Genomic DNA, 14,720 nt, shown 5'->3' with positions numbered 1-14,720 from the left:
TTTATACAGCTGGATATTTACTGAGGCAATTGTGGGTTAAGTACCTTGCCCAAGGGTACAGCAGCAGTGTCCCAATGGAGTATGTCTGTGTTTGTATGTGCATGTGTCTGTTGGTTTGTCCCAAGGCAGCCAGGCTCACCATGCTGTCATACACCTCCTTCCATGCGTCCCGCAGTGTAGCCAGGTCCTTGCGTAGGCCCAGGAAGCCCTCCATCTCGTCCAGCCGGCAGATCTCATCCCAAGACTTCTTGGGTAGCCAGGTGCAGGGGTTGGAGTGGGGGTTGTCCAGGCCCACTCCCCCAGTCAGCAGGAAGCGCCATTGGCTCTCGTCCACCTGGTGGAGGGGCAAGCTTTTAACGTCAGAGCACCAGGAACGCCAGAGTCAGTCCATTTACTGATAAGAAAGGACAAATCTGTCCAAATGGCCTTTACCTGTTAACACACAGACTGTAGGATCTAATAATAATCTAAAACATACAGTATGTCTGATTTTGGTGGAGTCTGTCAGCTGTAATTACAGACTATTTTCTTTACCATAACCTCCCAGTCCTTAACTGTCCCCTGAAACTACCTAAAAAAGATGTGTATAAATAAAAAATCCCTTGAGATTGTAAAGTGCAAAATAAATTATAAACATGTCACTTTTGGAATTTCAGTATCATCCATGAAATCCCTCCTTGCTGCACTCACAGTTATATTGGCCATTTGAAAGTGAGGCAATATGAATCATCAGGGATTATCAGCCTTTAGCTTTGACTAATCCCCAACCTTCCTCTGCATTAGACAACATTGCCCCTATGGGAAATGCTTTCTAATATCTAGCCTGTTATTTTAGACATTAAATCCTACTAGCAATGTCTTGGGCTCAGTGGAGTTAATAAGGCTCAGGTCAGGGGTGAGTGTTGCCATGGGAACACAGGAAGTGATCCAAAGGTGAGGCGTGCCGGCCAGAGCCTCCACTCACCAGGTTATCGTGTTTGAGGAGGTTGACGTTGAGGCAAAAGGAGAAGAGCAGCTTGTCCTTCTCGAAGAGTGAGCGGCACACATTCACGTACAGCGAGTATGTGAAGTGGTCCCTCAGGATCTTCAGCCTGGGATGGACACACACCCGCATCATGAGCGTGGTTTCAGAGAGCTGCAGCCATTAGCATGAGGCCTAGAGAACCCCATTACTGCATTCACATTCTGAATATGACTAAGCTTTACACTTGCGGGCCAAGAACAAATGATGAGCATACCATTGTTCAATAACTATTATTCGCTGTATTGATATTAGAAGTCATGACCTTTTATGGAAAGGCAGAAAGTGCATATCAAAATCTGTTGTCAGGTCCCTGTGATTTCATTTAAATATGACTAATTATCAACTGTTTCTTAATGAGGAGCCATAATTTTAAGAATAATGTGGAAAAAGGCAGGCTGACAAGACTGACAGTAAAATAAAAAAAATGCTGAAATGAAAACCATTCTGAACCCCGCACATAATAGAGAAAAATATGAAAAATAGAGAAAATAATATTTTTTCTGCCTTCTCTGGTTGCACCTGTAAATCTCAAACTTATGATACTTCACACTAAAAGGGTGAGACTTCAGAGTTCTTATTGATTTTTCAGCTGTTGTTTTCTAATGCTCTAGAGGACACAAACAACACACTTCAGCTGCTGGGCCTTGGACAGTGCTCATTTTTCAGAATCATTTGTTTCATGGTGTCTGGATAAAGCACCATTTTATCTGTCTCCAAATCCAAATCAGAAACCAGTGCTAGTAAATTATTTGCAGATTACTCCAGAGGTGATTCAAATGTAAAATGTCTACTAAGCGCTAGAATCAAAACTTTGCACCTTGAACTATTCAGTCATATTAAATCTGTGACTGAAAGTACATTCACACTACTAGGGATGGTAGCTGTCTAGTGGTTAGCACACTAGCCTAGCAACCAGAGGGTTGTCAGTATCCCTCTTGAGCAAGGAAGTTTACCCCCAAAACTACTTCAGGGGTCACTGCACCAACGCCGACCCTGTGCCTCATTACTGCTCTCTTGCATTTGGAGATGAAAAAAAAAAACACGTTTTCACTATCACTCTCTCTTTCATAGCAGACAATTAAATTACATTCTATTCTATTCTACTATTAAGTGGACGCTTTTGAGCTCAAAGTAAGAGATGCTGAAATACTTTACCTTAAACTGGTTTTAACTACCTTGCACAATTAAAGTTCCAAACAAAGATTCAGGAGAAAAATTCTCAGATAATTCCTATATATTTAACCAAATGGGGAACAGGGAACAGGGAAACCGTGAACAGCTGATGAGGAAGTGAAAATGGGATTTTTTTTGTTGTAGACCTGCCCAGTTTGTCTAAGTTTGGTTACTTGCATACTGATTGTGTGAAAATTGTCCACATGAATTTGGAACTTCAAAAATGTAAGGTTAAAGGTAATGGTCTGATTGCCACTACTTTTCTTTGCAAGGCTAAAAATGTGGCCTGTTAAAAATGAACACATCATTGAACAGTTAACAGCAAAGCTTGCAAACAGTCGAGTGAACGCAAATGAGACAGCTATCAGAAATGCCAGCGCGGTATTTGAAACACACAAAAGAATGAATAAACGCTCTATTTCAGCCTTTGTATGTGTGTGCCATATAGCGCTGAATGTTTTGTTTTGATGAGTGACTGTTTTGCTTTTGCCGTGACTTATACGATGCCACTTAATCGCTGATCAAGTCATCGGCAGTTGATTTTTTTTTAGCCCACAGAGCAGCGGCTGTCGTTCTGCGACAGCCCGGAAAGATGGAAAAGGTCTGTCATTATTTAATTCTGCCTCGGCCTCTCCGTCTCTGAGTGTGCACATTAGAATAAATGATACATTTGCCTGCAGTTTCCATTCATTTTTATTCATTAGCTGGAGAGATGTACTCATTGTGCTTTCGGAAGACGACTGGCTGAGTCGCTGCGGGCTCCCCTTTCGGGTAACTGATGACGCACTGTTTAAAATGAAGCCGGGTTGCCTGACAAGCCCATGTGCCAGAGATGCAGACAGAGAGGGAGTAGAGAGTGGGAGTGGTAATGATGCCTCTTTCCATTCAAATGAAATGCAACCTCTGGTTGCTAATATCCAATTGGTTGATTTCATGCAGGGAACTACATGGAATCTCAGGGCCAAATGAGGAGAAAAAAAGCTTCAGAAATGAAGCAGTGTGATTCGAAAGCTCCCAAAACTGCCAAAGTCAGGTGAGACTTCCATATTAGTAAACATTTTTTTATCCCTGAGAAAATCCCGCTTTCATGATCAATGAGACAGGGAGTTGCATGTGATCGCTCTTCCTTTATCTCAACAATCGTTCCAAAGGTGAAACTTGAATTGGTTTTCAGAAAGGACACAGATGCCAAGGGTGGACTGCACTGATTGCGAATGAAGGCACTCGGAGTGAAATTGGTCTCAAAATCTTAACAAGACTGAGCCAGGAGGCCCCTCCCCAAAAGTCGTGATCACATCTAACCGGACCAGATTGGAATGGTTATGATGGGAAATTATATAGATTTGGCCCTGCCCCCTGCAATGAAAGTCTCATCTTTCTTTTTCAGATGTGGGTTAAAGACCAGCCTCTGGCAATTGTCATGTGGCATTCACATGCACATTCAAAGTCTCCACACAAGGCCAGACAAGTATGCCAAAAGCCCAACCGGCACAAGCGCTGCAATTTAACAAGCATCTTCAGAGCTTTCAGATCCAAAGGGTATTGGACAATCACTCCAGTACCATAAAAATCTCTGAATAAGAGCATATTCAACTGCATTGTTCTTCATATAAAAAGAAAAACCACAAAAATAACTCCCATTTGTTTGCCTGTGGCCTAAAAGCTTCCCCTTAAATGCTGTAATTGACTGTTACATGCAACGCCAATTTAAGATGACACTAATGGCATTGTTTGTACCGCCACTTTAATTGGAGCGTGAACTGAATTAGGTCTTTCTAAAATTACAGAATAGCAGTCTTCAAGATAAACACACATTAAAGGCTGTGTTCAGCATGTTTTGGTTCCCACTGCACTCACACAGATTTGCCCAGTGAACCTCATGTGTTGGAAGTCATATGAGTGTGATGATGTAATCATCATGGCAAGCGCATGGCGCCCGTACCTCTCATCCAGGTTTTCGCTCTTGTCTGAGTTGTCGATGGACATGATGAAGAGGTTGATGAACCAGCTAAGGGAGTACTGGTACATGGGCTCAATGTTGGCTAGGTCGGCGATGGAGAAGAACAGGATGGAGGAGTGCACAGCGATGGGCGTGTAGCCCATGCGTGTCTCATCAATCTTCACCTCTGTCGCCTCAGCGACAGCCTGCTTCTCTGAGATCTCGTTGGCCAGGACCTTGGAGGAGGAGAGGACCTGGACGGCCGTCTCGTCCTCGAGAATGTTGCCCTCAGAGGACGACAGCACCTCCAGGATTTTATCCTCAATTTCCTTCAGCTGCCTGGGGGGGGAGTTTACCGAGGAAACAGGTGTGAGGGCACAGCTATGACAATATGAGAATTCCTTCCAAATTATTCCTTGGGCCAATCCTGAGCAGGCCCGGCTTGACTTATAAATGTCCTGCACAAAGAAGCCACAGTAGTCTTTCATGACCAGAGCAATTTAAAGTTACATCTGATGTGAGATGGGGCTGGGACTACATCTAGACATTGTAAAATAAAGAAAAAACCTTAATCCAATTTAGGGTCAGTGCTAAACACACTTCATTCCAATGCCAAAGATCTTATTTTTCCCTGTAGACCCACCCATAAGAGCCCCAGTCTCGCCCTGCAGTAGTAGGCTACCTCTTGTTCTCCGCCCCCTGCAGGATGAGTGCCTGCTTCTCCTCCTCGAGGTCAGGCCTCTCCCGGGCCACCACAATGCCAAGCAGCTGGTCCTGCATGCCCTCTGGGGTGATCATGAAGTTCAGCAGGGTCACCTGGATGAGCGGAGCCAGAGCCCATCAAGCATTGTACCACGTCAGCTGTACTCAAATGTTATTCAAATGTGATTATTACCAGGTTAAGTTACCCAGACTGCTGTTAAATAATAGCAGTTAGCATTAAACACCTATTCTACCATGCTACACATAAAGTAGGAAGTACGTAAATATAGTCATGCGTTCTTCTGTTCCTCACTAGCATCTAGCTAGCTATTTAGCATGGATTCAGATGATAGGCCATTAGTTACAAATGTCTTTCCTCTGTGCAGTGCAAGCAGTTGTCATTCATGAAAATGAACTGGGTATTTATTTACCTTCTTTGTCACTGCTTCTAGTAGTTAATTCAGTGCAACTACAAAATGCAACTTAGATGCAACCTCTGTGTTCTGTCAGAATTGCTCTCCCATACAGAACCCCCAAGCACATTTCTGTGAAGGACAGAGCAATTACCTTGAGTTGCACAAGGGAAATCAAGCATTTTGGGGGTCAACTGAAGCACCCCACATTGCATTTAAATCCCATCCAAAAAGAAAAAATCTTGACTGCAACCTGGAACGTGGTGGAACAGTTGAGCTCTATTAGCAGTTAATGAATCCACTGGGAAGCGCCACACCCAGTCTCAGCTCTCTTGGAGAGCTGGAGCCTCTCAAGGTTTCATTCCTGAATGGATGAAAAGGCAGCTTCACTTTCTACTGATAAATGACTGTGCCGATGCGGGCCGTAATTTGGTTTCTATCGACGCAGGCGGAGTGGCTGATGGCAAAACCTCTCGCGGATGTTACACGTTTTTCGCAGCTGTCAAATTAAAAGCAGCCCCGCCTCCCCAGTTTGAATGCCCATTCCCCCCAGCTGATTGGCTGGATGGGGAAGCGCTGACCTGAAAAGAATGATCATGTTCCCAGTGCAGCAGGATTCTTAATGCACTCCTATCAAGATGGGAACGCTATGAGAAAAGGAAGCCTTAAGTACTCATGTAAATGAGCCAAATCTCCTCTACCTGGGGACTATGAACAGCAGTAATTGTTTGAAGCGTAATGCATGTTGGAAATGCACTGTTGTAGCCTGCCAACCCGCCCACGTTGCAGGTTTAAAACTTTAGGGCTCTTGGTTTAATCGCACCTGCTATAATCTGAGAGCGAGTAGACTGCGCTTTGAGTGTTTAGCAGTTCCCCGCACTTGCTGCTTTAAGGAAATGGCACGTATAGAGTTTGAAGGAGCTCACAGATGGTGTGGGTGAATGCAGGGATGCGAGGATAAGTGCAGCCACTTCATTAAAACCACGTGCTCCTGACAGAAGCAGATGTACAGCTCTACTTAGGCTGTAAACATCTGTAATTCCCCCAATGACAGCAAACAAAAGGGCACAAATAAGAGCCTGACAAGTGGCAGAACGGGGGTGGGGGTGGGGAGGGGTTAGGCCTACTTTTAAGGATGGCATTTGAATGAAAGGCTAACGATTACCCATCAAACTTATACATCGCTTCACCATGAATCTGAAACACTGATGTGACCAATTCATGTTCAGTCATGAAATGTTGAGTCCCGCACTCACCTGAGTAAGCAATGTCTATACAGTATGCAAAACATGCCAGACAAAAATAAGTGTTGCTTTCGAAATGAGCCTGCCGTCACTTCTGTGAGTGTCAAATCAAGATTGCGAATAGGGTGTTAAGTTCAGTGCTCCATTTGTAATTCACCAGAAGCCGGGAAATGATTGACAGGCAGTTACTAAGGAGTCAGAGCGCATAAAAGTCCACTTTGACAAAAAAAGCATTTAAAGCAATTCATCTAATTTGACCTTTATGCGTTTGATTAGGGATGCAATTAGTAAAAAGGCTATACTCTGTCTGTACTGATTAATTGCAGCTTTAAAAGCAGGCAGGTATATTTGGGAATAAACTAACCTTTAAACATGTGTTCAGTCCCATATCCTTGGAGGCAACAGCCACATTAACAACATGACAGGTAGACCATGCAGGATCAAGCTATTCGTTTATAGCACTTACCCCAAGCGATTTGCAGTAAAGTCAACTTTTCCCCCATCTGTACAGGTTTGCAGAATAGGATGTTTAGCAAGTTAATATTGTAATATTAATATAGATGTAATATCCCACATATATTTTATCAAAGCTAGACAGCCAGTAATAATGATATTCCTAGTTAGCTGTTAATGTGGTCTTGTTATATTCAGAACTCTTCACAGCATCTCAATGAGCTTTAACTGAATAAGAGCATTAACTCATACTGGGTGCAAGCACAGGGGTTATTAATAAACCCAGGAGGTTGCAAAGCATGTCCTAAGCAGCCACTCTGTGCTAGGGCACTTAGTCCTTATCTTAATGAGATGGTTGCCAGCACAGCAATGCTATCCTTCATTTCGTCCACCGGAGGCCGTTTTTGTCCCAATATGTTCAACAAAACACTATTCCCTGAGTTTTCATCCTTCAGTCAGGGGTGCAGACAGGTAAGGGGTAAAAAAGGTGAGAACAGTGTGTGGATAGAGAAAAGCTGCCACAACTAGGGGGGTCGGGGGGCATGCTCCCCCGGGAGAAAATGTTGAAAGATATTCGCTTTACATGCTCATTTCTAGTTACCACAAGTATATTTGCAGCTGCCTGTAAACTAATTCTAACAGCCATTATGGGGTAAAACAACCCTGCATAAAACATATAAAAGGAATGAGTAGATGTGGGAGCTGAATACATTAACAAGACAAAAACAAGAAGACAACAAGAAAAAAAGTATGCTGGAAATCTGCTTCTTTATTCACTCTTCCACAGACATGTAATTGGTAAAATTCATAAAAAGGATAAAAATAAAATAAATAAAAATAATAATAAATAAAATAAATAATATATATTATATAATTTTAAGGCAGCATATTCACTCTCCTGACATCAAGGCTGTCCCAAGCGGAAGGAATTGTTTTCTATTACGGCACTGACAAAATAGAACTGAATCATAACTGACACGGCGGTAGCGAAGAGTTTGGCGCTGGTGTGCGGGGTAGTAACAGAAAACAATGGAAACGAAATAATCGAACCTCAGCAGCGGAGTGCGCCGCACTCATGTCGGTGCTGGTGTGTGGTCGGCTTAAGGTAGCTGCCTTTTAAGATACCTTATTTTGGCTATATTTGTGGGCAGCGTCGCATGTATCCTTCACAGAGAAGGCAATCCCATAAATCCCTTAGTCTAACAAACATTCCATGAAATTTTTAAAAAACATGGTGGACAGCCGAAGCAGAGAGGCAGAAGAGTTAGTTTATAAAAGTTCAAACATGTCTTAACCATTTGTTTCTTGGCAATATTTTTATGACTTAAGCTATATTTTTCCTCAAATAAGTATAGAAGCCTGTTTCCGCCGCTTAAAAGAAAAAAAAAAACATACATAATTCATAAATAACGACATACTATCTCAATATTTCAAGATAGTATCTCTAAATAACGACGTAAGGCTGTGTTCACACGTAGCGTCTTTTTTGAAGCTGTCAGCGTCTGTTTTACATTATATTCCTATGGAGTAGACCGTGTTTTCAAAAACATCCTGAGCGTTTTTTTTAAAGCCGTCACCGGCGTCTTTTTCTGCAGCTCAGGGCGTTTTTTTTCTGCAGCTCAGGGCATTTTTTTTCTGCAGCTCAGGACGTTTTTTTTTAGTTGAAAAAAGTTCAACTTCTCAGAAAAAAACACCCTACGTCAAGCGCTTTTTTGACAGCTGACCAATCACAGGCGGAGATGAAGAAGTTAGCGGTGGAGAAGTCAATTGTGCTAGCTAGTTTCTGAGCACAGTGAACTGCACACCATGACAGTTAAACGGTATCATAACATTCATTATAAAGATGCCGTTTAGAGTCAAATTGGACAGATCATAGGAGTTTCTGGGAAGCGTTTGTGTTTACTGCTTGTCGTTAGCAAAACTAGCCTATTACCTAAAGTTAGCTCTGCAACAATGTATAGCCAGCTACATCGCTAACAACATGCTACTGTACATGCTACTGTTGTTATGGCAACAAAAGATGCTCTCAACTGCTTTTTGGAAAAAAAAAACGCTGCCGGCGTTTTTTTAACTTGAAAAAAATGCTCTTGCCAGCATTTTTCATCAAAAAAAGGCGCTACGTGTGAACACAGCCTAATATCAGGGCCAGCCCGACTTTTAAGCGACCTAAGCACCTGCTTAGGGCCCCTGTGGCCACCAGAGGGCCCTCACAAGTGTAAAAACATGCCAGGCTGACATTGGTATGATGTAAGCAACACAGCTACAACTAATAAAATTGATAATGTGTTAGATTGACAGTAGGTGTGCGAATGATCAAGCATCGACAATATTCAACAGTATTGGCAGCGCAGAGACGGTGGGGGGCCCCAAATCAAATTCTGCTTAGGGCCCCATAAAGACTTGGGCCGGCCCTGCATACTATCTGTAAATAACGAGATGATATCTCTAAATAACGAGTTGTGATCTGTTTTTTTTTTCTTTTAAGTGGCGGAAACGGGCTTCCATAAATAAGCCATAAACATAGCTAGGTTGTCAACCCAGTCATAAAAGCAAACTGGCTAGCTAACTCATAGGGGTCAACCTATAGAGTTTGCCTGTATAAAATACTGGGTTTGCACATATACTGTGGGATACAGGAAATGTAGTGTAATACGAGGTTTCCCCAAATAGAAACAAAAACAAAAATAATAGAAACGAATGACCTGTAAATAATAAATTAAGCTGTAATATAAATTAACAAACTGTAAATCATCTGATGATGCAAATAGCAAGCTAGCTCACATGCACAGTGGTTCTGTGGCACGTCTGATTTGTTTATTGTGTAGCTAGCTAGCTAAGTAGTAATTCTGCCAAATTTTATTAAACATTGTAGGGCAAAACGTTTCGTCGTAGCTGGGTGGCTCAGGTAGAAAAGTTTGGCAAGCTAGACTCCACAGTCACCAAGGTTAGCGGTTTCTTCCGCAGCTAGCCTGCATTAATGATGTAGCCTACTAGTAATGATTCTCCTACCAAAAAATGAGTGGGAGAATACGCCATTGAATAATATATTAATATTATAATAGGCAATATTATCATTTAGGGTTCTATCCTTTCAATTATTTTAAAATGTAATTTTGTTTGGTGCCTGTGAAGCTTAGTGTGAACACATACTGTCAATACTGCACTTCTTTGATGAAGACGGTGATGTGGGAGTAAATATAAGTCTCGTGTGAGGCTTTCAAACTTCAAAGGGCATTCCAAACACAATTTATACCGCTGCCTTCTGAGATACCTTACAGGTTAAGGTGCTGCCTATGAAGGCAGTGACTACCAAGTCACTATGATGATGTGCAGTACGTGAACGAACAAATCTTTTTGAATGAATCTTTGAGGTGTACTGAATCGCTAGTCTAAAAGATTCGTTCCTCCCTCTTTGCAAACATGCGTGCTGATTAGCTGGCATAGCAGCTATAACTCTCCCTCCAGTGGATATTAGCTATACGGTCTGTCCATGAAGCAGCCTATCACATAACTGTATCAGCAGTACGTTCATGAGGACAACTAGCCAATGGCTGAAATGCTAAAACACTCGAAGCACCTCCCACTGGCCATCTTGGCACAGAGACTCAGTGACTGTGCTGACCATGGTGACTACAGCACATGACTGACTCTGGAAGACTCAAAACGCCCCCACTGTGTATTGTGTACTGAATGACGTGATGTACTGTTGACAAGTTCTCAGTACAACGGTTCCTTCAGACTCAAAAGATCCAGTGACTACGAAGACTCTAAACTCCCCCTACTGACCTGATGTACTGTAGAAAAGTTCTCAGTACAACGGTGCCTTCAGACTCGAAAGATTCTCTGACTATGTTGACGATGAGACCTGAAATGCCCCGAAATGTTCTCAGTACAATGGTTCCGTATGACTCCAAAGAGTGCAGCGTGAAATGCCCTCTACTGACCTGAATCACAGTTGAATAGTTCAGTAAACTACAGTGGTTTTGTGGATCATTTTAATTATGATGCTTAGACTACATAATATATTGTAGCGGTTGATAGTTAGCCACTGCTGCTAAGGAAGTGTGTGTTCCCATGACTCTTTTTGTTTTTGTCGTTAGCTTTTCTTTGTGATTAATGTTCTTCCTTTAAGACTTTATTACACAGTTACGTTAGGTTGTGTGTATGTGTGTGTGTGTGTGTGTGTGTGTGTGGGAGACCCCATGTGTTTGTTTGGTGCATTTAATGAACTACCATATGTGTGACAGATAGCGGGGGCAGTGACATGCCTTCACTGTCACATTACGATTTGAGTGGTGACTACAGCAGCGGTGTACTGGCCATCAGGCATACCAGGACAAATCCCGGTGGGCCGCCATATCAGTGGGCTGGTGGACCGTCAAAAAATCCATAAAATTTTTAACGGCCCTCTCTGTGTGCCTATCATCTAATGAAATGGTTCAGTTGGGAGGACTGAAAAATGAATCTCAATAACAAGATACCATGAATGCTTTCACTGTCATGTTGCACAGCAGTTTTCAATGACAAATGTTCGTATGTAATCCTTTACTTTGACACTGACAAAGTCATGTCACGATTAGTTCAAACAGATTTTAGTTGCATAAGCTTACCAACAACGCACTCATCTAACCTTAGTAAAATATTGCATTGTTACTGCTGTTTTTATAATTAATGCTAAATAAAACAAGGCAAGTTTTCAATGTCAGCTGTGTGCCGTTAACAAGGCAAGCTAGCTAGCTGGCTACCTAGTGGGTTAAAGGGAACTTCAGGACCACTGATGTCCAAGTTGTACCTAGCTAGCTAGCTAGCTGCATTAAACACAATTATATAAAAATTGCTACGTGACTTATATTCAGAAGAATATAATCATTTGTAAAGTCCATGCATATTAACTAATTAAGAGATAGTCTAAGTTGTAGACAGAACTTGAGAATCGTTGCCAAATATACTTTAATTCCAATTTAATTTCATTGCCATTTGGTTTCACACATGCTGTTTTGCCACAGAGCAGGCTAATAATGGACATGATGTTTGGAACAATGTAGGGTAATTTTTAAAATGCAATAAAACTATTTACAGATTTGTGTATGCTGCCTGACCGGATATGGAAATGAACGAATCAGTGAGTCAAAGATTCGAATCATTTTATTGTACTGAACGAAAGGAACTGAATCACTAAAAAGAATCGTTTTGAACACCATTATAAGTCACCTGCCTTCCGAATGGAAAGCACAGGCCTTTTTGTTTTTTATTTTACCTTCTCTGATTGGCTAGTACTTGTTGCCTTCGTTGGTTAGGAGTGAGATGGTTAGGGTAAGAATATCAGGGTCAAAGCCAATCAGAGGCAGAATAGGGGCAGGTCTTCACAGAATGCTGATGCGAAAAAAATGCAGTTCGCAGAGAAGGTAAACAAGTGTTTCTGCTGTTCTTCTGCTGTTGTTGGTCACCCGACTGACCCCCAACCCCCCCCCCCCCCCCCCCCCAAAAAACAATGGGTGAGGAGTTTGCATCTTTGTTCAGTATACAGAGACTCTGGGCATTCTGAAACATCACAGCCCAGTCCCTTCTTAAAACGCGTCCGCCTAGGGAACATTGCGTTTCTGTAGGCAGTAGGTTTCAGTAGGTGGGGGCCTACCTTTACAGAGGTCTCAGGCAGGTAGTGGGGGTTGCGGAGCTTGGTGGTGATGTAGAAGCGGAAGTCGGGTGCGTACTCAATGGTGGAGTCGCCCAGGCGGATGCAGATGCTACCTCCCTGTTTGAAGGTCTGCTTCAGCAGCAGTGGCTCCAGGATGGGGTCCAGCTCTTCGCCGACGTTCTCCAGCAGGACTGTGGAGAGAGGGGCAGATCCCACTCAGATTACACACACATTCTCACTGACTGTACCGTTTTTTAGTTTAGTTTAACAGGCGTTTTATGTTTAACAATTACTGCACTGAGGAAGTGCAGGGGAAAGAGTGTTTACTGTCAGAATCCTTTGTGTCCACACAGCCACGCTTGCAGGTGCTCTTGACAGGAAATACCAAGTAATCACAAATGGCTTTTCGTAGCGAGCTTATAGTACAGGCCAGTGCAGCATCAGCACATTGACAGACTTTAATTAACATCCAGCTTGTGAAACAGCAAGAAAGATGGACATTTTTTCTGCAACCAAAAATAATAATAAGCTTTTTATTAACTTGATTATTTTGCTCCATGAGCTGTCGAGGAGTAATTTTCCTGGACTTTTCATGATGAAAATATTTTCAAGGACCGTGGGAATCTTGACCAGAAACTACGTCCACCCACACCTCCCATCCACTAAGCCTAAGATATGTTCCCTTTGAACCATTAAGAGGAGCTACATGCCTAAGTACCTGAGTTATTCAATCGATACTGATCTTATTCAATCAACAGAGACTTAGTGTTTGCTGCAGCACGCTTGCGTGGATTACCCCCTTAGTGTCAGCAGATCTGTCATCTATCTACAAAGATGGCCCTGATAGAAAGCCCCAGTAATGAAGGCTCAACTGTGACAAGATGTTTACCTTAACATGAAAGCACAGTGTGAATCTCAATGCATATTACTGTAACCGAAGGAGCTGTCTTAGTATCTATGTGTTATTGACATTCATGTTTAGCATTGTATCTGAGTGAGTATTAATGTGACTTGGTATAAAATGTCATACTGTTACTGATGATAATAATAATAATAATAATAATAATAATAACACATACTCCTTTTATTCTGTATTAATACTCATGTTTATTTATTAATGTAGGTTTTAATTTGGTCCTACGTTGTAATATGACAAGAAGAAAAACGATTGCAGAAACCTGTGGCTGACCTACGCTGCGACAGGGGTGCACAGGCACCCTCGATCAACACAGTACTGTGCAGGTTTCAAGAGGCCGCAGGACCCTCACCTGGTGACGGGACAAGCAGAAAACAGGACTGCGATTGGCGGAGGGGGGATGGGCTGCCCAAAAAGAGTCATGCATGGGTGCACCTTCACATGGAGCTGAACAGTGGCTATTTTGTGAAGGAAGCTATGTTTGCACCCACGTGGCTGTGCTGGGAACCGAGGGGAATGCAGTTAAAAGGACTCTGCTATGCGGCCGAGCCTCAAGGTCCTCGGGGGGGATTTAAAAACACAAAGCTGCCCAAAAACACGTCCTTACACCCACATCTGTTGACAAAGGAAGCCTTCCAGTGCACGACAGCAAACAAGCTTAGACAAATAAAAGCATCGATACACATTATTTGTGCTTTTGGTTCCTTGTAATAAAAAAAGCTTTCCCTGGAGGTTCGGTTATGCAGCTTTCATGACAAATTACTTCTGAAATGTTCTTCTAAATACTGTTAAGACATTAACCAAACCTGGCTCCCCAAGGGCAGAGTGGGGCCTGCATACTTATGTCCTCGCCTCCCTGTTTTTAACAGCGGTTTTATGCCCTGCTTGAAGAAAGGCAACCTGGCTGAGTTCTTGTGGCGGAGGGAGACCCCTTCAGGAAGGAGGTGGTACTGCACTCACCGGGAGTGCCGAACTGGATGCAGTTCTCCAGCGTGCGCACAAAGTCAGAATCACTCAGCTTGATGATGTGCAGGCTGTTGGCCTTCTCCATGTTCTTCACCCACTTGTTGGCCTGGCCTTGGGGATCGATCATGAGGGGCCACCTCCTCGCATTCCTGCACAAAAAATGAACGCTCTGAATTCTCTTTGGAAAGAAATGACCTGCTGGAGGTATATTTGTGCTGTTATTATTTAAAGCCATCTAGCCAACAAAGCTTTCTA

General features: G+C 42.7%; 1 protein-coding gene across 1 annotated transcript in view; it reads right to left on the bottom strand.

Moving 5' to 3' along the window:
* Positions 1-14,720, bottom strand: part of dnah7 (dynein, axonemal, heavy chain 7) — an 86,708-nt gene that overhangs the window by 19,954 nt on the left and 52,034 nt on the right. Inside the window, exons 47-52 of the mRNA XM_036540748.1 lie at positions 14,460-14,614; positions 12,584-12,774; positions 4,819-4,952; positions 4,140-4,475; positions 965-1,091; positions 140-334 (exon numbers count right to left, since the gene is read on the bottom strand). Coding sequence (XP_036396641.1) covers positions 140-334; positions 965-1,091; positions 4,140-4,475; positions 4,819-4,952; positions 12,584-12,774; positions 14,460-14,614 — 1,138 coding nt within the window. The remainder of the gene's footprint in view (positions 1-139; positions 335-964; positions 1,092-4,139; positions 4,476-4,818; positions 4,953-12,583; positions 12,775-14,459; positions 14,615-14,720) is intronic.

Source organism: Megalops cyprinoides, chromosome 11 (assembly GCF_013368585.1).
Source record: "Megalops cyprinoides isolate fMegCyp1 chromosome 11, fMegCyp1.pri, whole genome shotgun sequence".
In the NCBI taxonomy this organism is placed as follows: domain Eukaryota; kingdom Metazoa; phylum Chordata; class Actinopteri; order Elopiformes; family Megalopidae; genus Megalops; species Megalops cyprinoides.
The sequence above is the reverse complement of the archived record's forward strand: the minus strand, read 5'-3'. Positions and strand labels throughout refer to the sequence as shown.